This window comes from Psittacula echo (assembly GCF_963264785.1).
Source record: "Psittacula echo genome assembly, chromosome: 2".
Classification (NCBI taxonomy): Eukaryota; Metazoa; Chordata; class Aves; order Psittaciformes; family Psittacidae; genus Psittacula; species Psittacula echo.
The window spans coordinates 122,477,613-122,504,039 of NC_137737.1; the positions used below are offsets into that span (position 1 = coordinate 122,477,613).

The 26,427-nt window shown below is 41.5% G+C and overlaps 1 protein-coding gene across 3 annotated transcripts in view; it reads left to right on the forward strand.

Moving 5' to 3' along the window:
- Nucleotides 1-1,107: 1,107 nt before the first annotated feature.
- Nucleotides 1,108-26,427, forward strand: part of RAB2A (RAB2A, member RAS oncogene family) — a 45,971-nt gene continuing 20,651 nt past the window's right edge. For 2 of the 3 annotated variants that reach the window (XR_013956287.1, XM_080611286.1), the window contains exons 1-5: nt 1,108-1,267; nt 1,355-1,473; nt 8,627-8,698; nt 12,773-12,840; nt 25,530-25,612. Coding sequence is in view for 2 of the 3 variants with exons in the window: in XM_080611286.1 (XP_080467412.1) it covers nt 1,428-1,473; nt 8,627-8,698; nt 12,773-12,840; nt 25,530-25,612 (269 nt within the window). In the remaining variant the exon portion in view is untranslated. Of the gene's footprint in view, nt 1,268-1,354; nt 1,474-1,665; nt 1,910-8,626; nt 8,699-12,772; nt 12,841-25,529; nt 25,613-26,427 lie in introns of those variants that run through there. The other variant, XM_080611287.1, reaches the window with a different exon arrangement.

Consider the following 26,427-nt stretch of genomic DNA (forward strand, 5'->3'; position numbering starts at 1 on the left):
CCTTTATAAAGTTAAAAGCTACCAGACTGGTACAGCCAGGATGGTAGACCCGTGAGTTCACATGAAGAAAGTATGAACAGTTCTTCAACAGTCCCACCAATTCAGTCAACAAACAGCTGAGTAGAAGGGCACCCAAAGCACCTGTTGCCTCAGCACCTGACTGGAATATCCTACCACATCTACCGCTGCCAGACATCTGATCTAGCCTTGGTGTGACCAGCCCACGAGCGAAGCTACCTTTGTCTGCTCCAGGGCCAAAGGTCTGGGTACATGAGACACTTCCTGAAGCAGCTTAGACTAAGGAAGACCTTGATGTTTCTTCCAACTCACTAGTGCCATGTGCACTCTTAAGTAGGAAGTTCTGAAGCTGTGAAGCTAGGCTACCTTCCAGGCTCACTGCTTCTGGTTCAACAAGGAATGATGGAAACATGACGGAAAAAACCCTTTCCAAGACAGAACTCAAGTTTGAAAGTGATGAATTTGTACAGATTTGCTCACTAGGGGTTATGCATACAGGCTCCTCTAGCTCGGAGCTAGCTTTGCAGCCTCAGATCAACTTTTTTTTCCCTGGTTCCTCTTAGCCAGAACCACCACAAGCACTTCAACCAGCAGTGCAAGAGTTTTACCACATCCTCGTTCCTCATCACCGCTGAGCCTGGTGCAAGCCAGAAGCTCAGCAGCGCCTAACAATGGCTTCATTGCCTCCATTCTCCTTTCCCCAGCCTCTCCCCTCAAAGCAACCTTCCCCCCTGGGATCACGGCGGGGCAGAGGCCACCGCTCCCGCCGCCTCGACAGCCCGCTCCGACGAGACCCGGCCTCCCACGACAAGGAACCTTGTCACTTATTCCTCCTGCCAAGGCGAGGGAAAAACAGCAGCCCGAAGCCCCGTCAGAAAGGCCAAGAGAAGGCATCAGGTCGAGCAACCCACTCAACAAATCCCCTAACCCCTCGTGATCGGGGCGGCCGCCCCCCCGCCGCCGCCACCGCCGCCGCCACCGCCGCCGCCACCACCGCCGCCACCCCTCGGCCCTACGGGCGGGGCGAGCAACATACTCCCGCCCCTACGCCGGGCAGCGGCTACCTCAGCACTTCCGGGTCGGGGGCGGGGCGGAGCGAGGAGGTGGGTGCGTGACGTTGCCGGAGGGGTCCGGGGCCGTTCAGCGCCTGTTATTGTTCTCGGCTCCCGCTCTTCCCCCTGCCGCGTCTACCTTCCCCGGCCCCTCGGGCAGCGGCGGGAGGGCAGCAGCGACCCAGCCGCCGGCGGAGGTAGGAGGAAGGGAGCGAGGAAGCGAGCGGTGCCGGCGGGAGTGGGCCGCCGCCCGGTGGCCGTTAACCGTTTCCACCTCTCCGCAGCGCCAGCCCTGACAGCGGGGCCGGGGGGAGAGCGTCCCGAAGGAGCGAGCGAGAGCCGGGGAGCCGGACGGCCATGGCCTACGCGTATCTGTTCAAGTATATCATCATCGGGGACACAGGTAAGGGGCGGGGGGCGGGCGGAGCGGAGGAGAGCAGGGCCCGGCGCTCCGCTCCCATTTCCGCAGTGCTGGCGTCGTCGACGTGGTGGCTCTGCGAGAAGAGGCGGCTCCCCCGCTCCCCGCCTCTGCGCTGGGCCCCGCCCGGGGCCTCGGCCTGCCTCCCGGCAGCTCCGCGCCCGCCGGTCTCGGGCCCCGCAGCAGGCCTGGAAGCCTGACAGCCGCCTCCTGGCTTGGCTGGCCGGCCGCGGGGCAGGCCGGGCTGTGTCACGGCCCTGGCTGCGGCATCGGGGAGGGGGAGCTGAGAGGAAGGAGGCGCTGTCACTGCCAGACTTGAACCTGGATAGTGCCCCGTATTTGCATCCCCACAGACGTGGGGCCTGAGAGGTGGCACATGCTGTCTGCAGTTCTGTGGTGAGACCAGAACTACTGCTGTGAGGTATCTTCAGCTCAGGCCACAGTGATCCCTTTCCAGTCCTGGCTGGAGATGCTGTACCAAACTGTGTCAAAGCATCCTGTCAAAGGAAAATTAAAAGCCTTGGCTCTTTCCTTCTTATTTATAGGGATTTTTATTTTTTCTTTTATTAGGTTGGTTTTTTTTTTGAGGCGGGGGACCACTGCATTCCCAGGTGCTTCAAGTTGCTTCTGGGATCTCTTCCCTTCCCCACCCATTTGCTTGCTACTTTTGTAAACCTTGCTGCATTCTGTTTGACATTGGCTGCTGTGTAGCAAAAAATAACGCGCATGAAAGCTGCAGGCATAACCATATACTGATAGGAATTGCTGTTTGAAGCCCTTTTGCCAATATATTCTATGCTTCCTCAGCATAGCATGGCTATAGGTAGCATACTTCCATCAAACTGTTGTCAGGACAAGTTAGCTTGTCCTGTTAACTTGTTAGCTGTTAACTGGTATCTGGTAGCTGTTGTGCCCAGGTATTGTGTGTCTTTCTTGTTCTTTTCCTCATACCTGAATAAATGCCTTCTTTAATAATTTTGATGACACACCTGCCACTTTACATGCTATTCTGAGGATACCTGCATAGTTGTACTTCATACCTATGAAACAAATTATCTGTTTCTGGAGTATAATTATACATTACAGTTGCATTACATGTGAGGTTGTTAAATATATGAATGCAACTACTATGTAATTTTACCTTCTTTTAAGCCTGCATTTAAACTATGGAAGCTTTTCTAGGCTACTGCAGTAGCAGCAGCTGTAGCACAAAAGAATCTTTAAGAAATAGAACATAGGTATGACTATGTTAGAAGCATTAGGCTGTAGATGATATTAATGTGAGTGGCAGTTTGTTAAAACAAAGGACAGGAGATTCAGGGGAAGTAGGAAGAGGTTTATCTGTTCAGGGTGATTCAAAGTGGTAGTGCAGAATTCAGAAAGATAGTGTTTCAGAACAGGTGGCCAATTCTGGTGAATCCCTAAAAACTATAATTATTAAAGTGGTAGAGATGGCAGCAAATAATTGCTTTGGTACACTGATTGTATACTGATTAAATTTTTACAATGGAATATCCTCAGTGTAATGGTCTGTGCTGCACTTTCACATTTCAGTTGCTTGAAATGTGAAATACAGAATGGAAGCGTGTCACTTCTGAAGGTGCTTAAGATCCAGACATGGGAGGAGTGAGATAGATAAAAGAAATGCAGAGAGAAAACAGCTCACAAGTCTGTTTGTTTTAATCCCTGTGACTTTTATTCTGAGTTGCTACAGAAAGTTAATTAAAACTACTATAATAATGATTCTTGAAGTGAATTAAACATGCCAATAGTGGGGAAGTTGGATTTGCTTTTATTAATGTCTCCTATGAACCTTTTAAGTATTATAATGTAGTTAGTACTGGAGAGCCAATTTATGTTGTGCAGATTTGTTTGTTGCCAGAATGACTATGATAGTTTAGGTATTACTACTGTTCCTCAGACAAAGACAGTTGAACTCACAGCTCTGTTGATAGAAATTGAGTGGATCAGGGCTGTCATGTTCAATTCCAGTGTTGGTGTGCCACAGTATTCCAACCAGTGAAGGTATACCAGTGGTCTTGCATGTAGTTGCTTTGTAATTTCTGTAGTGTTCAAGACATTTATCTCTGGGACTTGATTTAGAGTCTTTGGAAATGGATCAGCTGCCTGGTGACTCAGCAATTAGTTGTAAACAAACTGTGGGAGAAAAGTAAGACAGCATCAGCTGAGGACAGATGTTAACATTTGGCTCATCTTCCTTTTCAGCGCTACAAACCAAAGTGGGTTATGCGAACCATGAACAAACCAATGAAAAACCCCTGCAGTTATACAAGACACCTGCACGTGTCTTCTGAATTGTGGTTCCACATGCTTTCATCTGCTTAAACACAGGAATTTCAGTATGATCTCAGTCCTTTAAAATGACAGCTACAGAAACTGACTGTGCAAGACTGCCTTTTGCACAATAGCTCTTGGCCCCTTGCGTCGCTTGCTTCATTGCTCATTGACATTCCGTGACTTTTTCTTTGGCTGGTACTTCAGGCATAGTTGCTTTATGAACATGGGATTAATTCTGTTCTGGTTGTTATGTTTTATATATATAAAAAAAAAATAATCTTTTTCTATGTAGTCAGAACTGTTTTAAGATCCAATTAGTGTTCTGTTGTAGGAGAGACCTGAAATGGCATAGCTATCTTTCAGGTACTCAAGCAACATTGCCATAAATCTGCATAAATTTTACATTGTATCAGTGGGAGTAGCTGTGGAATTTCATGGAGTTGGTCTTTTTAAGAATAAAATACAAGTAGTATGGAATGCTGACTGCTGTGAGAGTTAACCAGGAAAAAAATCTTTTTATTTGGATATTGCCAAAACATTAGGGGGGTTTGCAGATGCATTTAGAAGCATATGTGGTGCATTGCTGCCTGGTGGAAAAGGACCTGGTTTTGCTGATTGACAGCTGCTGAATATGAGCCAGTTTGTGCCCAGCCAGCCAACAAGGGCAACAACAACAATATCAGCAGTAGTGTCGCCAGCGGGACCAAGGAAGTGATTTACCCCCTTTTCTCGACACTTGTGAGGCTGCACCTCAAATACTGTGTTCAGTTCTGGGCTGCTCACTACAAGAGAGACATTGAAGTGCTGGAGTGGATCCAGAGAAGGGCAACAAAGTCAGTGAAGAGTCTGGAGCACAACTCTGATGAGAAATGGCTGAGGGAACTGGGGGGTTTAGTCTGGAGAAGAGAAGGATCGGGGGACCTTACTGCTCTCTACAACTACCCAAAAGAGGATGGAGCAGGGAGGTGGCTGGTCTCTCCTCCCGGGTAACAAGTGATAGGACAAGAGCCTCAAGCTGCACCAGGGGGGATTTAAACCGGATAGTAGGAAAAATTTCTTCGCCAAAAGGGTAGTTAGACATTGGAACAGGCTTCCCAGGGCTGTGGTAGAATCACTGTCTGTGAAAGTGTTCAAAAACTGTGTAGATGAGGCCCTGCTGCAGTTCTTTTCCTCTGCCATCTTTCTTGATCTATAGTGGTGCTTATATGAACAAGTAAGGAACTTATCTGAGCCTATTCTCCCTGCTTAGAGACATTTTAGTTTTGAACCAGGTCAACCTCCAAAGACAAACATCAGTGGAAGGAACACTGAGTTTTGTATAGTGGTAAGGAAAGCCTGGAGATTTTCTTCTTGGTGACAGTAGTGCATCTCTGACTTCACAACTGACAACTGAACTTTCCTTGCTCTGCTCACAGGGAGTCACAGGACCTAGAAGGGGGTAAGGAAGAAAGTCCGCTTTCTTGTTAAAAGCCATTTAAACGGCTTAGCTGTATCATCACCTGTGCTGTGGTTCCAGAGCTGCTTTTTTAATTGCCATGAGTACAGCCTGCTACTGTAAAGAACATCCCTTCCTTTTGTTATATATTCTGTAGCCCTGGTCTCATGCACTTACTAGTGTTTCTTGTGACCATAGTTTTATGATGGATCTGTTTCTTGGTTTAGCTCATTGCATATCTTTATGAGTGGGAAGGGAGAGGTTAGCTTTACCCCTGTGCTGTTCTGGTTTGCTGAGCAGTGAAATGAACACTAGCATTTATGAAAGGAAGGGAGGTGTTGAAGCATGGCGGAGCCAGAGTGGACAGTAGCAAAGCTCTGGCAAGCTTTGCCTGGGGAACTTGACTGCAGAGTGGCACCTAAAGAGGAAGCTGTTAAGAGAGGCAGAAGAATTTAGAGAGCCAGCTCAGGCTGTTGGTTTGGAATTCAGAGCCAGATGGTGGGAATACTATAGCAGAAGTTCCACTTCCCATCACTGTTTGGGTACTAAGGAGTGATAAAGGGATCCTAGAGCAGGCACTTGCAAAGAAGCACACTGTTCCTCTCTGAGCACATAATCTGTTGTTTTAATTTGTTCCTTAGCAAGAGCTTTTGTTTACTGTGGTTGTTGGTAAAGTGTATCCAAGCTCTGATAATCCCTTGTTTTAATGGTACTAAGGTTTTTTTTTCTCTTGAGGTGGTTTGTCTGAAGCTATATTAAAATAATTGTGGCAGTAAAATGGAGAATGAGTTAATAAATAACCGAATCTGTCCCTTCTGTGTTCTACAGTTGAGTATCATAAGACATGCTCAGTTATTTTTCCCAAAGTGCCTCATTTCAGGTATAAGATTTAGCATGCTAAGTGAAAGAGATACCTGGTAAACAGCCACTTTTCTTGTAGAGTTAACCAGTGTAGTTACTTTAAACCATCTGCCATGCCACTGTTAATTGATCTTTGCAGCATCTGTTCATGTCACAAGGTAGTAAACTGCTCAGGAGTTCATATACAGCTCCTGTTACTGATCCAGGTTCCTGGCTGTGTCTATGTTTGCACAGTCTGGTTGGCTCTGGAAGTGAATGAGCCACGAGCTGTTCTCATAAGAACTTCCCTGTTATGAACTTGCAATGTCTTGAAGCTCTAAAATTAAACCAAAATATTACTACTCAATGTAGTCAATAAAATATTTATAACCTAAATTTACCAGGCACTACAGCTTCATTTGAACTTTTTGAATGCCTTTTTTTTTTAAGTCAACACCAGTATAAAACTTAGAGACTTACAGGCATTTTTTGGTGGAAGATTCTAAAGTAGCGGGAATGGCATTAAACAGAAACTGGTTGTTTCTTCTGTTCCTGTGTGTGAACCCATCAGTCTGCAGTCTGTTCCTAAAAGGCCTGCTTCATAGAAGTAATGGGAGGTGCAGACATCTTGTGCCAGATTGAGACTTGCATCAAAGGGGCTGTGCTTGTCCGTCATCCTTGCTGTGCTGACACTAGTGTTTTCATGTTGGAGGCTGGTTACCAGACTTACAGGAAGAAGAAATACCAGATTGCCACTTGAGAAGTGGTGCTGGGACACCTGATCACATGTCATGTTGATTAGATTTTTAAATATTTTTCTTACCCAATATCCTTGAAAAAATCTTATAAAGATAAGTTTGAGGCTCTGGTTTATCCACTGATACTGAAATCACTTTGTAAGGTTAATGGCAAAAGCTATTCTCCATTCTATTTCTGGTGTGGTTTATAGGTTGCTTTTGTAGGTAGGATGGTGATGATAACTCTGATGCTCTGTGATGGGGCAGCCCTATTTCATTGGTGGTGTAAAAGTTATCCGTGTATATATATATATATACACACACAGTGTTCTGTGATTTAGAAGAAGTATTAGTATTTTAGATTTCTTAGACTTCTGTATTCTTTGTCTCTACAACTCCAATATTCTGCCCATCTTACTTCCAGCTTCTTACTTCCAGCGCTCTCCCCCATTTCTCATTCACTTCTCTTATGTCCACTAATTTTGTTGGACATAATGTGTACATACTTCCAAACTGCTTGTGTTCTGACAGCTTTCTATCAGAAGCAGGAGAGCTCCAGAGAAGTGATCTGTTAAGGCCAATGCTGCAAGCTTTGCCTGGGGCTTCTGTTCCATGCCACTCTAAGCTGTTGATCTGCTTGCTGCTGCATTTCTCTTCCTTCATTTGAACTAACTCTCATGCTTGTTTGACCCCACATTAAGCCATTTCTGTTTGGTTTGTCTCTTCTTGTCAGATTAGTTTGTAAACCCAGCAGAAAACTGAAACTGTTTAAGATCTCATCTGAGCCATATGGAGAACTAGGCATGAATATGCTGTAGGGAGGAGACTAGGGATAGCAGCACCAACAACTGTCTTTGACTACTGGAATTGCTGCATTGCTTGGGATATTGATCTCAGAATACCATCAATTTGTCACAGCTCGTTTTGTGGCAAAACTAAATGCTGGTCTCCTATTTATGTTAGATTTGATTGAAACGAGCCACTGGTCTTAACTTTTTAAAAATGTCAGGTGGGCAGTGCTTAAGATTGTGTAGGTTTTGTTTCCTCATGAAACCATACTAAAAACTTTGCTGAATTTAGTAGTAGAAAGGTCAGTTTTGCTATATACAGATCTCTGATATGCCTGCCTTTTGCCTTGCAGTGTAGTTCTTTGCCTTCTCCCTTTGCTGACTAGTGCCCATGTAATGTGAAGCAGTTAAGCCATTTGCACCAGAAATCAGGGTAACTTATGATAATGTTTGTGTTGTCTGTCTGGCTGTAATGCGAACACAGCTGTTGCCAGTTCTGCTTGGACTAGTTCTTGGTGTATTGAGAACCAGTGGGCAGCAGCACATGGTGGTTGTAAGCAGCCATATATGTACTGATGATAAATTAGGAGATAGGTGGGAGTGAGGTGTTATTGAGGATCTGGTTAGTGTGAAAGACAGCTGAAAGCACTGAAGGGGAAGCAGATACAGGGTTGAGGGGAGTAGCAAGATCTGTAGTTACTGTGGAGGGAGGATGTGAAATGATACTTCTGAGGTCTGTTACCAAACTTTTTTTTCACTTAGTATCAAAGGCAGAACTTCTTTTTCAGAAGAAGAATTAATTTTTGTTCAGTTCGTGAAAATAACTGATTTGACTTTAATGTTTCTGGAACTTCAAAGGCTGTTGTGTTATGAAAAAGTTGCATACGTTTCAAAGGAGGCGAAATCTAGTATCTCAAGTTCTGGTAATGATTTTTAAGCAGTATATACCATTCACCTAAATTAATTTCTATTGGTTCTTGACAGACTTTTTTTAATTGGCTTAAAACTTCTTTTTTTCTTTCTTTTTTTTTTTTTTTAAGGTGTTGGGAAATCATGTTTATTGTTACAGTTTACAGACAAGCGGTTTCAACCAGTTCACGATCTCACTATTGGTAAGTCTCTTTTGTCCCCCACAATGCTAATGATTAAGTACTGGAGTACCTCAGCATGCTTTTATGAGTTTGTTGTGCTGCAGTAATGTAGGATTTGTGCTGTATTAAGGTAGCAGTGAATCTTTAGCTGATGAATGTGTATTAGCTAATAAAGCCAAGGGGAGGTCTTTGTACCTTCCCAAGAAGAAAAATCTGAAACAATTTCAAAAAATATGTATCTATAGTATCTCAACTGTCTCTTCAGAAAAGCTAAAAACTGGGTGTGGAAGCAGAATTGGCCAATACCAAATTCTGTTTTGATGCAGAATGCATCGGTAGTGACGGAAATGGCAGAATTTTTACTAGGGAACAAAATATTAGTCCAGCCACAGAACCTTGAAAACAAGTTACGGGTAAACTAAAGCAAAGTTAACCTTTAAGGTGAATAAACATATTTACTGCTTGGCAAGGCTGATTTTGGGATAGAGAAGGATTGAAGTGTGAAGGTATTCATTGTTTGCTTTTCCTTCCTGAGTCCTCCATTGGATGTGGACCATTTGTGTTGGGTGTAATTTGGTATTGTCACTGGGGGAAGTGAATACATGTTGACAGAATGCATTGCCTCTTATCTGACTATGGTAAATGATACAGACTCTTATTTAACCTTCCACAGAAAATAAGAGGAATAGTGTGGGAATAAATTCTTTTGTAGGCAAGCTTAGTCTTTCATATCAGATTCACTGTTTAGCATAACAGATGGTAGTCTCTGTTAAGGTTGCAGAACCTCTGAATTTCTTCTTGATGTTATTTCAAGGAACCTATCAGCTCTAATCATGATAAGCCTTGCACAAAATGTATCCCTAATCTGTATTTTTAGTTTGTGCCCTGGAATATATAGGCTTCCTGTGTTTGGGAGTACTGAAATAGATGCATGAAACATAAACAAATATTCTTCATATAACAGAATGTATAAGGAGGTTTGGCTATGGGTTCCCTTTTCTCTTGACAGTCCTCCCACACCTTGTGTGTGGCTGTCTAATATCATTCAAATTCCTAGCCTGACATCAGTTTTCAAATATTTCTGAGGTCTTGGCAGCAAATAGGCTGGCTGAATAAAGAGCCTGAGTTCTTCAGGAAAGCATGAGGTATTGTCATCTTTTATTCTTTAGGCCGGCCAAATATGTGACACCTTATATATCAGTTATGTCTTTGGCAGCCCTGTCACATTAGTAGACTGATAGGCTGTGGGAAACAGCTTTACCCCAGCAGGGTGGTTGTAGTGCCAGTTCTTTCCCTGGCATATAGCTAGCTGAAATCTGAGAGCAGAAATTGAAGCTAGTGGGATGGGGAGGTGAACCTAGATAGCAACATAATGAGGGATGTAGGAATGGAGCAAAGGGCACTGCTTGGAAAGGGTAAGAAGGGGCACAGGCTGGAAACAACTTCCTTCCACTTAACTGGTAGGGCATGTGTGTGTGTTTTGGACAGGAGCATGGTTCTCCTAGTTACCCAATCAGATTTAGAAAGAGATAAATAAAGAAATTAGTTCAAAGTCATATTAATTCCCTGTGCAGGGCGAGATGGCATGGGTTGATTGTCTAATGCACTCTCAGCTGCTGATGTTGAAACTCCTGAGAACCTGTAGAGTGAATAAAAAGGCTTGTGTTATATAGCCTAACTTTTTTTCAATACAATACGATTGGAGCCTGTGGGAGTGCAGATTCCATTCCTGCTTTGAGCAATTCGGGAGAGAAGGGAAACTGAAATTGGGCACGTAGAAAAAAGATATTTCATCTAGAGTTGTGCACAATTCAGCCCCAAATTTTAGCATAAATAGCCTAACATGTTATCTCTGATACTGAAGAAGTTTGGAGAGAAATGTCATCTCTAACGAAGACAAGATTAGGGGGGATAGAATACATTGAAGCAAGTATTTGTCTTTGAGCTACATTCAGAATACAGCTCATTGCATAATTGTAGTAGCATACTCTAAAAGAATTTACAATGTGGCAACTACCTCAGTTTATTTTTCATTTGGGAACTGAAGTATCTGTTATTAAGAAATGAAGGAGGGCAGGGGAAGCTGCTTGATGCAGTTGTGGAGGAAAGGATGAAATAAAAAAATCCACCACCAAAGAAACCAAACCCAGCAACAACAAAACCAAGCACAGCACAGAAACCCAAACAACAACAAAACAACTGACATTTGTTGATAGATATGGGTGACTAAACCCATAAACTGTACACATTCTGCACATTTTTTTTTTGTTGCCCATTGCCCTTAGGACATTCCCTTACTATAAACCTGAACAGCTTCTCTTCCTGAGAACAAACTTACCAAAAAACTGCATGTGTTGTTTCAAATTCAGAATGATCTCTCAGCAAGTATTTTGATGGAACAGGATAAACGCCCTTTTAATTTTTTTCTATAGGGTAGTGTGTAGAAACTAAACATTTAGGATGATTGTTGGATTTAAATCAGCAGCTCTTTATCTGCATTTTGTGATCAAATAGTACCTGTAGTGTTGACACTTGTAGTAGTCCAAGGACCTTATCCTGGTTTTGCAATTAACTTCAGAGACCATTGTCATTCAGCTGCTTCCTCCTTTCTGCCTTTACATTCTTTCAATTTGCTTGCATACTCTTACTGCAAGTTATTTGGATGCTAAAGAGAGCTAAATGTTCTTTGGCCCACAGCTTCTATTTGGCTCCAGTATCCTGTGGGGAGGAGAGTGGTTCCTCCATGCCTCTTTCCCCAAAAGTCATCTGCAGAAAGCAGTGCTGCCACCCACCCTCGAACCTCAATATTCTCAACAAGCTTTTGAAGAGATGTTTGGAATACTTCCAGTTTAGGCTGCTTAATAGAATAGAATCATAGAATGGTTTGGGTTGGAAGGGACTTTAAAGGTCATCATCCACTTAGACCAGGTTGTTCCAAGCCCCATACCTGGCCTTAAATACTGCCAGTGATGGGGAGTCCACAACTTGCCTGGACAACCTGTGCCAGTGCCTCACCACGCTCACAGTGAAGAATTTCTTCTTAATATCTAATCTAAATCTACCCTCTTTAAGTTTAAAGCCATTCCCCCTTGTCCTGTCACTACATGCCATTGTAAAAAATCCCTCTCCAGCTTTCGTGTAGGCCCCTTTTAGGAACTGGAAGGCTGCCATAGCGTCTCACCAGAGCCTTCTCTTTTCCAGGCTGAAGGCTTCAGTCCAAATCTAGACGGTGACCAATTTTAGACAAAACTTCAGCTACCAGATCTTGGTTTTGGGGTTGTTTTTTTTTTGTGGTTTTTCTTTTTTTTCTTTTCTTTCTCTGAAATAATAGATTTATGAAGCATAGCTTAATGGAAACTTGCAAGCCTTTAAATACGTCCACTAGATGTAGGCATTTGTCAGATTTTTAACTACAGTAGTAATAGCCTCAGTTTATGCTTAATTTACTGTTAATGATCTTGGAATTGCTTTACAAGATGGTATAAAAGGCTGATTTTTTTTTTTTTTTTTTTTTTTTTTTTCCACTGAATAAATTCCTTTTGTTTATTTGAAACATTAACTTTCTTCCTCGGTTATTAAATTTGTTCTTTAGCAAAAATTTTGGAAGCACTTTTTGCATAAAGGCAGATGAGTTTGTATTAATACAGTAATATTTTATCTTGTTAAAGTGACATTTGTATGCTCAATAGAATATTTATAAAGAATTTTAGGTTTAATTTCTTCTAAACAGGCTTTAGCAATCTGTCATTGGTGGAGTGTTAAAATCACTGTGACTCTTCAATTTCCTGTTTGCATTCAAATGGACATGTTTTTCTCCTTGAGATCTAGAGCTAGTAAATCGTTTGGAAAACTTTGTAGGAAATACCTCCTTGACACTTACTCTGGTTTAATGCATTTGCAAAGCACGTGTAAAGTAACAGTTTTCCTCTTCTGGAAACCTTTCCAGCTCTTTCAAGCAGCTCGAAAATTAACTAAAGGGATTGTGAAAAGCCTTATTTCCTACAAATGCAATACTGAGTTAAGTTAAACTTATAACTTGTCATTCTTCTTTCTGATATATGCTAATAATGTAATCGTTTTGTCAAATCTATTCAGGTGTAGAATTTGGGGCTCGAATGATAACTATTGATGGAAAACAGATAAAGCTTCAGATATGGGACACGGTAAGTAATAAATCATAGAACTTATTTAAGCGTACAGCTCCACTAGGTTTCCTTTTGTACTAGTTGAGCTTTCTATCATTAGCACCCATGTGAGACTATGTACTTTGTCTTGCAGCTTTCTTTGGTTTCTGTGAAGTTAAAATTTTCTTAACTTTCCTATTTTTTTTTTTTTTTTTGGTGTGATGTATTCTTAAAACAGTGCAAAGTTTTGCTATTTGCACTGTAACTTTACTTCCTCAAGTAACACTGTGGCAGATTTGTAAGACTGGAATTTGTGCTGCATCACACTTTTGTGGAAGTTTTCTGTATTATTAAGAACTTACAGTTCTCTAAATAATCTTTCTCTGTGCATTCATGCAGGGTTTGGTTAATACAATGTTCTGTTGGGAAATTTAATCAAGAATTCTCTAGAGGAAATGTTTGTGTTTCTAATGTAGAAGAAAATATATGGCTCACTCTTCATAGAAGACTTAAGAACTCAAATTCACTATAAACATAAAGAGTGGTAAATACTTAAGACAGTCAAGAATGGACTGGTAAAAGTTTAAAGTTTTGAAAAGCTTAACAGAAAACGAATGACTTTTGAGGGGGTTCAGGTTAAGAACAGGCATTAGTGAAGTCAGCTGTGTTCTTCTTGTCAGTCACTTTACTGTAGGGCCATCAGTGTCTACACTTGTGATGCAGGGGTGTTAAGATGCATCATACTAATAGCTTTGTCTTTCAAATGTGCTTAATGGTTCCCTAAGGCAGGGTTGTCTGTTTTCTTTTCCAAAAGCATATTAGGATACCTTTAGAAACTGATAGTTTATGAGCCACAGGCTTGTGTATGTGCTCCTTTTAGTGCAGCAAATCAATGAAGGGAGATCCATTTTTATATGCAAGCCTACATACTTGCATGTGTGTATAAAAATGTAAGCAAAGGCAATATTTTAGCTAACTTCGTAGATAGGATCTGAAGTACCTTTATTTACTTTAAAAGTTCATCACTTGAACTGACATCTAACTCTTGTGCCTCCTTGAATGTTCTCTATGAAAAAGTATAGGAGAACATGGTTAGATTGTGCTTAGTTCAGGCTTTTTATGATTTGGGATTTTTTGCTATTGTAACTGTGGATTGCTGACTACTGAGGTTTTTAGGTTCAATAGACAAGCAAATATTTGCGTGGAAGCAAACTTCTAGTATGTAGTGTGACTGCATGAAAATCTATCTACATTGGTTCTTGTTGCTTAAAATTGGGATAGATTCTCTGTACACAAAATTACTGATTTTAATACCAGTGCAGCCAAATTGGCTTTCAGACTGATTTTGTTAGTGTGCCATTATCTGTTCCTTGGATACAAGTGCATTTCAACTATTTTTGAGTAAATTGTGCTTTTCTTGGTGCCTGTGACTCAGTAGCGCTCTGCAGTCTGTTTGGCTTCTTGAATGCATGCAAACTGTTCAATAGCCAAAATGTAAGCAGACTTGCTTTTGATTAAAACTTATAAACTTTTTGAGGAGAGATTTTATCTGGTTAGTGTAAGTATATCAGACATAGATTAAAAATATCTATTGAAAGCTTTCATACACTGGGTAGATTGTATGCTTGTGTTGTAGGTAACTTTATAAGTTGTAAGCAATGGATGACAGTTTATTTGCTGTAGTTAAAATTTTAACTGTATACAGTCTGATTTTTAAAATACAGAATACTTACAGTCTAATCCAGTCTCAGTCCTGATCTTGGGTGCAAAGATGTTGAAGGAGCAGCAAAATAAGAAATACGGTGAAGTAATTCTCAAAAGATATTTTACTTAGGAGTGTTAAGGTACACAAAGATGTCTGTCATAATGACCAAGGTTACCATTTCTGTGTTGTGTATGTGTTGAGCATTTCCTGATTTTTCTATTAGCAAACCTGCTGTTACTGGTGCTATCTCCCTACTTACTAAGCTGTAATAATTTCTATTTGATAAGAGAAATCTTGTTTTACATCAAGAGCTAAGGAAACGCATAAAACATTTATGATTTGTGTCAGTTCTTACTGAGTCACAGCACCAGCACTTCTTTGATTTAGTGCTAGCCTTGCATACCTGCTTTTAATTCCCTTGCTGAACAGGAAGCATCATGAGTGGAGACGTAAAAATTGGAGTGCTGGATAAAATTCGGTTTGACTGCTTGATAGTGAATAGGCACCTGACTGCCTGGTGGCTGCTGGCTATGCCACATTGGCCTTTCAAAGCCTGGCCGGTCCTGGCTGGCAGATGGGGCTGGCATTCTTAGGGTCCTGCAGACCCACCTGCCCAGCCTGGAGTCTCCAGGGCCAGCTGGCTGCTCTCTGAAGCCACAGCCACCTTTTGCCCCCTGGTTGCCAAGCACAGCAACTCCATGGTTGGCGTCTTTACTGGCTCTTGGACCTGGCGGCTGCCCATGCTGACTCTGGCAGAACCCCAAGGACTGGCTGTTTCCTAGACCCTAAAGGTGAGCAAGGCTGAGCCCCAAAGATGAACAAACAAGACTGCAATGGCTTCTTCTGCCATGTGCACAGGTGTACCCAGGCACAAGCTCTGGGCCCCCATCCAGGGACATTCTCAGGACAACGCCCACCCTGTGGGTGTTTGGGGTAATGGAACAGGAGTGGAGCACAGTAGGTCTGCTCCCACCCTGCCCAGGCCCTGCAGACTTCCCCTTTCATGGGCCGTCCCCTCAGCTGAGAGAAGCTGGTTTGCATGCCACGGTCATTGCTGCTTTACAGAGGGTGTGAGTGGGATGTGGAGAAGGCAGTAGCTGTTTGCTGACCACAGGGAAAATCCTTCCCAGTGCATGTGCAAGGTGATTATGGGTCTCCTCAGGAAGTACATGTAACAGCAGGAGGTAGAAGAATTCGGGATCATACTAGGAGACGTAGAGGACTGCAGCAGCCAGAGATAAGCTGACAGCCAGCTGCTGGCTGACCAAGAGCAGGGGGAGCATCCTGTGGGGCAGAAAAGCAATAAGAGACATGGCAGGGTGGATGCATGCCAACTGCATGTCTCCTCTGGGCCTCCCCCAAATCCAGTGCCTGACATGAGGATGAATGGGAACAGGGGTTACACACTGGCACTTCTGGAGGAGTTACAGGTAGCAGAGCTGGAGCTCTGCCAAGGGACTGGGCATCCCCTAACAGTGGGCAAACTTTCACCAAAATCCTGTTGGCATTGCCCTGGTGTGCAGCAGGCTACTCAGGATCACTCAGGCTGCTCAAAGATTTCTAAGCACAGAAATGGGGGGCTGGTTAGTGGAGCAGGGGCTTGGGACTAGATGATCTTTAAAGTCTCTTCCAACCTAAACTGTTCTGTGAATAAGGACTTGCTTTCTTAAAAGAATCAAATGCTTTAATTGAGATTTTTCTGGCCAGATATTTCTGTGCAGTGGGGCTCAGGCTGTGTTGTCTTCAGCAGATCACTGTAGTTGCAAGGAAAGGTGTATCTTAATAATGGGAATATATGGAAGCTGCAGCATACACAGCAGGAGCGTGTTGTTACTTACAGGGACTGCAAAAGCTAACACTGTTGCTTGTCTAAGAGATCCGTTTGTGTGTTGCTGTTGGATCACAACTCAAGAATATCAGGCTTTTCTTTAGCATCTTAGTTTGGATGAGGAGTGTGTTACAGAAGTTCACTCTGTTTACTGCAGTCTGGTCTTCATGTGGGAATACACAAACTGAATTCCTTTCTGATGAGGCTGAACCGGAAGATAAGCTCAAGGAATGCGCATAGAAATTGTAGTCCAGTATTTGGTCCTGTGAGCTGGTAGTTCAGTACTTTGATGCAAAAACATGTATACCTCCCTTCTCTTCTCCCCCCCCACCTTCCCCCTCCAAAAAAAAAGGAAACCCTAACCTAAACCCCAAATAATCCAATAACCCACATTCCATGAAGGATACACAGTGTGCCCCTTGCATACTTTGTGTTAGGTGGTGCAGTCTTGGCTCTACTGCTGATCGCACAAGTAAATAGTACATTGCGATGTTCTCTCCCACTGCAGACTGCTCCTGGTCTCCCCACTTGCTGAACTCTGGGAACTTGCTGCTATGTGTGCTGTGGCACACCCAGGTTTTTAGGTGTGTGAGTCATTATGATTCCCTTTTCCTTTTGATGCATTTAGGTCAGTCAAGGGGAGTGCAGGTATTGGACCAATTTGTTCATTTGTCTTATCTACCTTTAGTCTGAGATAAGAGACTTCTCTCTTCCTTTCGTCTGTCTTTAATCTTAGTAATGGCTTTCAATAGTTGGATAGACTGAGAAATATTTTTGTCAAAACAAGTTAGTTGGTAACTGCCTACTATGAGAAGTTGGGTTTTTTGTGAAAGTGTGGTATTGAGCTAGTGTTACAAGTGCACAAACAACTTTTAGGAAACTAAAATTGGTCTACAGAAGCTGGTAAGCATCAAAATGACCATTCTGGGAACTATTCAGCTTTGTGAGTTTAAACCAGCTGTGGAGATGAGGTTATTTGTCTTGTGGCTGTGTAACACTGAGAAATACTAAAATTGCCGCTCCTCAGAAGAACTTCATTGTTGTAGAGAGATACTGGGCTTGTTACCAGGCTGAGTCAGTAGCCTTCATTTTGAAGGGTACTGTTGAAGGGTATGTTCTGTGTTTACTGTTCCTTACAAGTCATTGTTGAAGAGCAAAAATAAACTGTAGTTGAAAGAGGGAATTTAAGTTCTCAGATGCTGCAGGGAGTGAGATCAGTGGTGATACCAAATAATACTAATGATCTCTGAGTTGATATGACTAAGAATTTTTCTTGTGTATTTAAATACTGCAGTTTTTAATATCTATTTCTGCTTATTTTGTGGAAATTTGAGAAAAAAAAGTCTGTTTTCATTGTTATGTTTCTATAACACCTTAGAACTTGCTCACTCTAGAACTAAGTATCAGAAATAATCTTTTTTTATAAGCTAATTTCAATTAATTTCTTGGTTTCCATACAGGTGAGCTTTTTAATTAAATTGATTGGGTTTTTTGAGAGTTTGCACAAAAAAGCACCTTTGTGCAAGACAGAAGGCGTAGTTGTTGAAGGCATGTCTCTTTTTCTAAAATCATGGTGTGACTTGTCTGTACACTTTCAGATGTTCTGAATTATACTAATTCTTCTTGGAAATTCACTTATTTTTCATGTATTTGCAAATGCTTTGGTTTTAGTAGAACCAAATAAAGTTCCCTTAATTCATTAAACAAATATTCGTTTCATCTTAGTGATATTGACAGTTGCTAGGATGAAGTTCTTACCCTCGTGTTTTCTCCTTGCTTTGGTAGTTGGAGCATAGTTTTGTGTTTATGGGCAGTAGGTGAATTCTTCCACTCTGTTTTTACTAATTGGGCTCTAACCATTCTACCTGTAAGAATGTGGCTACATCTTACAGTTCAAGTGATGATGACTCAGTGCTCACGGCACTCTGTTTTACTGCTCTGAAGAAACATCAAGGACTTGTGAAGGATCTGGTTTGGTTCTTGAAGCTAGTTTGATCATCAGTTCACAGACTGTTCATGCTGCTATGTGGGAGCATTAACTTATTTCTGGATTCATGGATTTCTCCATTTAATAGTTACTCCTATTGCAGTTTGTGTAATAGGACCACCACCTGAACTTTGGTGTCAGTAGCTAAGTTACTGTTCACATCCATGATGGCACTTCAGGAAGCTAAGGTAACTTGATACACCTTCTAACATAGTGTTCACAAACCTTTGTCTGTCATGCGCTTAAATGTACTTGGTTATTGAAATACTGTGTTACTGGTATTTTATTTTCTGAGTAGTTGTCGGAAAATAAAGATGCCTTGTCAGTTTATCTGTGGCTTTCTACAATAATAGAGCAAGTATTTGCTTAGCATAACGCCTTGGATGGAAGAAGGGTGAATCACTTTCTTTTGTCCATCATGGATTTCCCATTTGAGAGAGAGCAGCTGCTAAAACCTAAGGGTTTCAAATATATTTATAACCTGAAATAAATCATAAGGACGTTTCTAATAATGGAGGGCTAAAGCTTTGTTTCTGTGATGTGTAGGGGAGTGCTTTGGATGTCTAAATGGCATGCATTCAACAACATCAGAAGAAAAGGCAGATGTACAGATGATCTGTATTTAGACATATGTAGTTTCACCCTTGGGGATCTTTAGTCCCCTTGAAATTTCAGTTTTTAGGATAGTGACAGGGTTCTTCTGAAGCAACATGTAACTTGGCTGAATCCTCCACATAAATTGTGACACCTACTTGTTACAGGTTTCTCTTGATAAGTGTCTAATTCTGTTCCTGTTCAGGAATGTCTTTGCTGGAAAGCAGCAGGGTTGGGGTTTTTATTATCATTATTTTTACACTACTTTTGTGCCTATTCTTTGTACATGCCAGTAAATCAACTTAAATCTCTTTTTAATCTGGAGTAGAGACATGATTGCAAGAAAGGTTAATGCATTTGTATAAACAAGTTGCCATGTGATTAAAAGGCTGTTCATTTATTTATAACTTTCAAAACTATATTCAAAGGTATGTATTGCTCCTCTCTCTTTCTGGAACATTTTGTTCCAGGGATCAATATGGAGTAGTTTCCAACTGGCAGTTGTCACAGGCATTGACACTTGTGTGAGTTGGTTGTTTCTTAGATCTTTTTAGTTTCCTGTACAACTTAGGAAAGTGTCAACAAGTTTAAATGTGAACGAGATGTTCTGTCACCAGGTTTGAATATACCACACATGTATGCCCCTTTTAAAAGTGAAAAGGGCTAGAGCTACTAGCTACGGTGCATTGTAGTTTCTCATTTTTCATGTAGATGTGTACTAGAAAGTTTCCTACTAATGAAAACTGTTACTCAGCTTGGATGTTGGAGGCCTGCTGGAGCATACTCAGATAATTTTGTCCTTGAGGAAACTTTCCAAATTCTTCAGTATTGAGAATAGAGAATTCAGAAAAATCAATGGACAGTTTTCTAGGGAGATGTGCTGTTGTGGATCCTGTTTCATTATCTAACAATTTTCTTGTACTGTGTCATGGCTTTTCTTTTGATTTTATTTTTTCCTTAGTTCATGGATTTAAAAACATGTACTTAAGGAACTTGCAAGGAACCCTTTTTGGTAGCAAAGATTTGTCTGCACATTTTGCAACTGACACCTACGTGACTACACCACACACTTGGAATGACACTGAGATTTCCTATGGGAATATTAACACTTGGCATCGTTTCTCAAATGTGCCACGGATACCATGTCAATGGTAACATGGTTACGTAGCTTAAATGTTCCTGAAGGCTTCAGTGCGGGCCCTAGCTCTCTGTGTATCTCAGTGACCTAAGCTGATTGATGTTTCATGTTCTGCTTACATCATTGGTTTGAAATTGTCTTTCTATACTGAGGTATATTTAGAGAAGCACATTGGATGTAGGTCCATGCAGTTTCAAGCAGGGATTTTGTACTGTTTTGAAGACTCCTGTAACTCCTAGAACTGTGATTACATGTTTTAACTATCAAAAAGTTTTGTTAACTAATACAATATGAATGATAAAAGCTTACAGTCCAGAAAGCAGCCAAAAGGAATGTTACTAAGCACTTAAAACACCACTTTCTTATCAGAGGCCCACATTTTTTCATGATTAGTCAACTACTTACATCAGAGCCAGCACTTTTTTTCTCTGCGTGTTCGGGCCTATTCAGTATGCATTTATTGGTTCCTATAGGCAGCCTTGTCTGAGCTGGAGTTTCTACACGTGAAATAGCTGTCACAGTTTTATCTGTTACCAAAAGGATCTTTCATCTCCCAACTTCTACTGCAGTGTAATTCTAAAAGTGGGTATAACCAGGGATTACCTCAGAGCAGAGGCTTGTGTAGCCTTTACTAAATGAAATATGTCCTTGGGAAATACCCTGTTTAACATTAATTTAGTGGCTACTGCCACTACTATTCACCACCCCTGCCCCACTGAGCAGTGTCACAGGTTGCCCAGAGAAGTTGTGGAGTCTGCTTTTAGAGGTCTTCAAAAGCCAGCTGGACACAGACCTGGGCAGCTGGCTCTGAGTGGCCATGCTTGAGCCAGGGTGCTGGAAGAGGGGACCGATGACACCCAGCTGTATGGTTTGATTGATACGCTGGAGGGAAGGGATGCCATCCAGAGGGACTTTGACACGCTTGTGAGGTGGGCTGATGTCAACCTTATGGAGTTCAACAAAGCAAAGTACAAGGTCCTGCACCTGGCAGTCCCAGGCCCAGCTACAGGTTGGGCAAAGAAGAGATTCAGAGCAGCCCTGCAGAGAAGGACTTGGGGGTGTTGGTCGATGGAAAAAAATGAACATGAGCTGGCTTCAGTGTGCGCTCGCAGCCCAGAAAGCCAACCGTATCCTGGGCTGCATCAAAAGGAGCGTGACCAGCAGGTCGAAGGAGGTGATCCTGCCCCTCTACTCTGCTGTCGTGGGACCTCACTTGGAGTATTGTGTGCAGTTCTGGTGTCCTCAACATAAAAAGGACATGGAACTGTTGGAACAAGTCCAGAGGAGGGCCACGAGGATGATCAGGGGACTGGAGCACCTCCCGTATGAAGACAGGCTGAGAAAGTTGGGGCTGTTCAGTCTGGAGAAGGCTGTGTGGAGACCCCATAGCAGCCTTCCAGTATCTGAAGGGGCCTGTAAAGATGCTGGGGAGGGACTCTTCATTAGGGACTGTAGTGATAGGACAAGTGGTAACGGGTTAAAACTTAAAAACCGGGGAAGTTCAGGTTAAGTATAAGGAAGAAATTCTTTATTGAGATGTTGGTGAGGCCCTGGAACAGGTTGCCCAAAGAAGTAGTAAGTGCTCCATCCATGGCAGCGTTCAAGGCCAGGCTGTGCAGAGCCTTGGGTGACATGGTTTAGTGTGGGGTGTCCCTGCCCATGGCAGGGGGGTTCGAGCTAGATGATTTTAAGGTCCTAATTTGCAAGACTGATAAAGTGCATTTATGACAAACTTGTATATATGTATTTAAAGTCAGGTGTGGCTTATAGCTTATGTTCTTTTGGTGTTTTTTTCTTTGAAGTAACTTGTCCACCTTGGGGGGGGCGGGGGAAGAGAGCAAGTTTTCTGATGAAAAATGCTTAAAGTAATAGGATTATACTCCACAGCTTTTTTTTTTGTTTTTTTTTTTTTTTTTTTTGCTAAGTGCCTCTGTGCTATATTGACCTTCTAGATCTGTCATCCAGAATTATACTGGTAAAATAGCCAGTAAATTATATACATATAAATATAATGGAGTTTCTTTATAGCAACTCAGTTTTCTTCTGTTTAGAATGAAGAAGAATTCAGTTTGTGTTGTCTGTTGGTAAATGTAAGTACAAATTCTGTATGACAGGGGGGTTGGAACTAGATCATCTTAAAGGCTTTTCCAACCCTAACTGTTCTATGATTGTTGTATGGAAGTTATCTGCTTTTCACCAAAGATACCGTTTTGTGCTCTGTCCCCAGCATTCTGTTCAGGAAGCAATGATATATAAGTTTCATCATGGATAAATGAGACACAATTAAAAGTGCTACAGTATTTTCAGATTTTAGATACCTAACTTTTTGTCAGGATCTGATTGGAGAAAACCCCACTGTCAGACCCTGTTTTGTTTTGTTATCCCATGAGTGAAATTAAGATGCAAACAAGGTCAAGTACCATAATCAATTGGTTTATTGCAAAAAGACAATTATTATAAAAAAGGGAAATTGTTGCAATAAAGAGGATAGCAATAGGACAGATTGGAAAAAAGGATGGAAATGAAGCAAGAATTCAAGGTGGAGAGAGAGAGAGTCACCACTGTGGGTCCAGCAGTGTCCTGGGGATCCATCGTCGTCGGTGGTGAGAGTTCTTCAGGGTTCGTAGTCAGTATCGGAGCACAGTGTCCCCTAGAAGTCTGTAGTAGTCATTGGAGGTGGGTGTCCTTGTGGAGGTGTCCTTTTGGAATTGTCCACTTGAAGGTACCCACAGGGCTTATTGGTGGAGAGTGTCGTGATGGAGTTGTCCTCATGGTGATGTTTCGTGGAGGGTGTCCCTCGGGGTACGTAGTAGTCATTGGTGGAGAGTGTCCTCAAGGAGGTGTCCTCCCTGGTGATTACCTTTTTCCCCCTTTATAAGGAGTTGGGGGGAGGACCTCTGTTCTTAAGGTCAAGTATTACATGTTCCTGGTGGACCAGTTTTACTGGTCTTGCAGTTAGCTCTTCAACTGCACGTCTGCATCAATTCTTGGGATAGTGGACAGCAATTCCTCACACCAGTCCTTGAGATAATGGATGGAAGAGTCTTAGCTTTTTCTCACTCATCCCTCAGGCAATGGAGTCCCAGTTCAGCTCCTCACACCATTCTCCCAGGCAATGGACATTGGAGTCTGAGCTCAACTTCTGCCACCCATCTCTGAGACAATGTATTGGTGGAACTGCATCTCAGCTTCTCATACCAATGTTTGAAACAATGGATTGGTGGAATTCCATCTCAGCTTCTTATACCAGTCTTTGAGACAATGGACAGTGGAGTCTGACTTCAGATCAGTCTCTTACACTTTAAGTGATTCTTGTGAGACCTCACAATTCTTATATTCTCATGAGATCTGCTAGAACCTCTGAAGTCTTAGTTGACAATGATTAATTTACACAGGGAGAAGAACAGTTTCATGTGTCAGGGTGCAATTTACGAAGGTGAACCAGGCAATCTTAGTGTGGTAGGCTAAGTCCACATCATATATGATTTTATTTGGTAATACATGGAATAGAATGGTATCAATAACTTGTCTGTTGTCCACTTGAGAAGAAAAAGTTTTATACATCCACCATGCGCTTAAGCTAATCACACCAAAAAGTTGTAGAGCTTAGTGGATCTTCTGGGTAGGGAACAAAGTATTGCACTAAAAACTTGGATCTTTACTATTCCTTTGTGCATTCTATATTCTATATAGTGGCCTGTAGGAAAGATAGAGGGTTGTTTTTTTTTTAGCAGGGCCTGTTGCGATGGGACGAGGTGTAATGGTTTTAAACTAAAAGAGAGGAGATTCAGGCTGGATGTGAGGAAAACATTCTGTACAATGAGGGTGGAAAAACACTGGCACAGGTTGCCCAGAGGGGTGGTGGATGCGCTATCCCTGAAGACGTTCAAGGCCAGACTGGATGTGGTTCTGGGCAACCTGATCGAGTTGAAGATGTCTGTGCTCATTGCAGGGGGTTGGACTAGATGACTTTTGAAGGTCCCTTCCAACCCAGACCACTCTGATTCTATGATTCTAACAGGTTGTCTGTATTCTGTTCCCATAGTTCACATAAAGATGCACTTGTGTACTCTTGGCCAAGTACATATGCTAGTGTATTCTAATTATGTGAAAACTATTAAATATATCTTTTGTAAGCTTTTCCACTGGAATGGCTAAGTTAAAGTGTTTTCTTGAACTGAAGTAACTGGTTATTCTGTAAGATAAGGGTGCTTTCTGAAGACTGAGCATGTCTCAACTTGTTGTGTCACTGTTCCTGTTCAGTGACAGCATAGATCAAGTTCTCTTTAAATTCAAGCAGACCTTATATTGAGAAAAGTGCAGTAACTGTGAGAAGAGAAGGTTCTCTGTACACTAATTTTGTAGGTAGGGCTGAAGGGTAGCTTGTGTTTGATAAATATTTTGTTCTTGCTTTTCATGACTTTAAATCAGGGTAGTTTCCTGTTGCTCTGCATACAGACTTTTTTCAGCATTAATATTAGTAGTTCTTAATTGTGTTCTGTGTTATCTTTGAATTATGCTAAAGCTTCTATTATTAAATACTAAAGTAAATGTTTCTTCTAACAACTGTCAGGTGCCAGATAGCACTTCCCACAAACATGAGCATGGGGGCTCAAGGTCTGCGATAACAAATATTTATTTTCCAGCACTGTGTTCTTTTGAACATGTTCTTTTAAGTGCTGAGTCTCTTCCAGAATACTTTTCTGTGGAAACTATCTAATTTATGTAGGATCTCTGAAGTTTTTCACCAGTACATATGAAGATGACTCTTGCATCCTGCAGCTGTTTTGACAAGCATTATTTATCAAGTACAGAGGAAATTGATTAACTGTGTTGCACAATTGTGTGAAATTGAATTCAGAACCATTTTCTGTTTTTTCATAATAAAATGATTACTGAAAGAATTCCATCTGAAGACTGTTGAAAGCTGGCTGCAGTTTATGATATAATGGATAAAATCTGCATCCTTGGCCTTCCAACAACCTTTACACCAGCAGATGGTGGGCGTAAAGATGTCATTCATCATTTATTTACAATGGGCTTTATTTATTCCAGTGTCAACAGCTGCCCCAGGGAGCGGGTTATTGAATTCAAATGTGAAGCTCTGGGTTATTTGCTTCCTTTCAAATTTGTCTTCAGAGCTTAGTTGCTAGGAGTCCATTCTGTGCTCTAATAATGATTCATGTATTGTGAAGCCATTCAGTAAATTGGGTTGTCAGGAATTGCCAAAAAAGGTTTAGAGGTCTTGTTCCGATTTTTTTTTTTTTTTTTTTAAGCAGTACCGTGCTCTAGTTGGTGTCTTCTTATGTGCCTTCTCTTGCCAGCGTTAGAGACTTTGTTCCTTCCCTGGTTTCCCCTCCATACCCTTCTTTGTCCCTGTTCTCTCAAGTAAAATTGTGTGATTCTGTTATTCTGAGTTTGCAGGTTTTGGCATAAATAAATGAGATATGAAATAATAAACCTTTGTTTTCTACAGGCAGGACAGGAGTCCTTCCGCTCCATTACAAGGTCATACTACAGAGGGGCAGCAGGGGCTTTACTAGTGTATGACATCACAAGGTGAGAATACCGAGGAGGTATAACTGGATTAAAATTGTATGTCTGTGTAGAATGTGCTGTTGTATATTGCAGTGTTAAATATCTAATTTAGTTTTGTTTTTTTGTATAGATACTTGTAATCTAACTTATTGCCAACTTCCCTTTAGTGCTCAGAATCAAGATACAGTTTATGTAACCTATACACTTCCAATTTTCTCTGTATAGTGCTTGGAAAAAAGTATACCTTAATTCTCAGGAAGAATGAAACAAATTATTTTTGATAAACTATCGGACCATGAACTTCTGGATTACCTGTATTAAGAAAGAGCTTAAAATATTTAATTCCTTTCTAGTGTTTTTATTACCATGAACTGTAAGTTTTCTCTAATTCTAGCAGACATTTTACTGAGGTGCCATTCTGCAAAGGAGTGAAATAGTAAAACATCAAAGTTTGGTTACATAAAACTACCATGAAACTTTTACCATTGCTGTGTTTATGAGGTTTGGAAAATATAGGTCTTAGTGTGGTTTCTTTTGATAGTAGCTGTTTAAGAAGGGACAAAAGATTTTCCTGCTATAGTGAATAAAGTCTCTGTACAACTTCTCTGCAAAACTGAGTACTGTGCCTGGCTTATGAAAATGTTCAGGCTCCAAAATCCTATTAGGGTGTGTAGATCCCTTTGGGCATCTTCAGTCTCATTGCCAAATGAATCTTTGCTTCATAAATAGATGTTTTACTCATTTTTTACTCTTTACATTTTTTAAGTGAAATCTTAAACATGCTTTACAAGCATGTGATTTAATATTTAGTGTATACATTCTGTAAAATCTGTAAT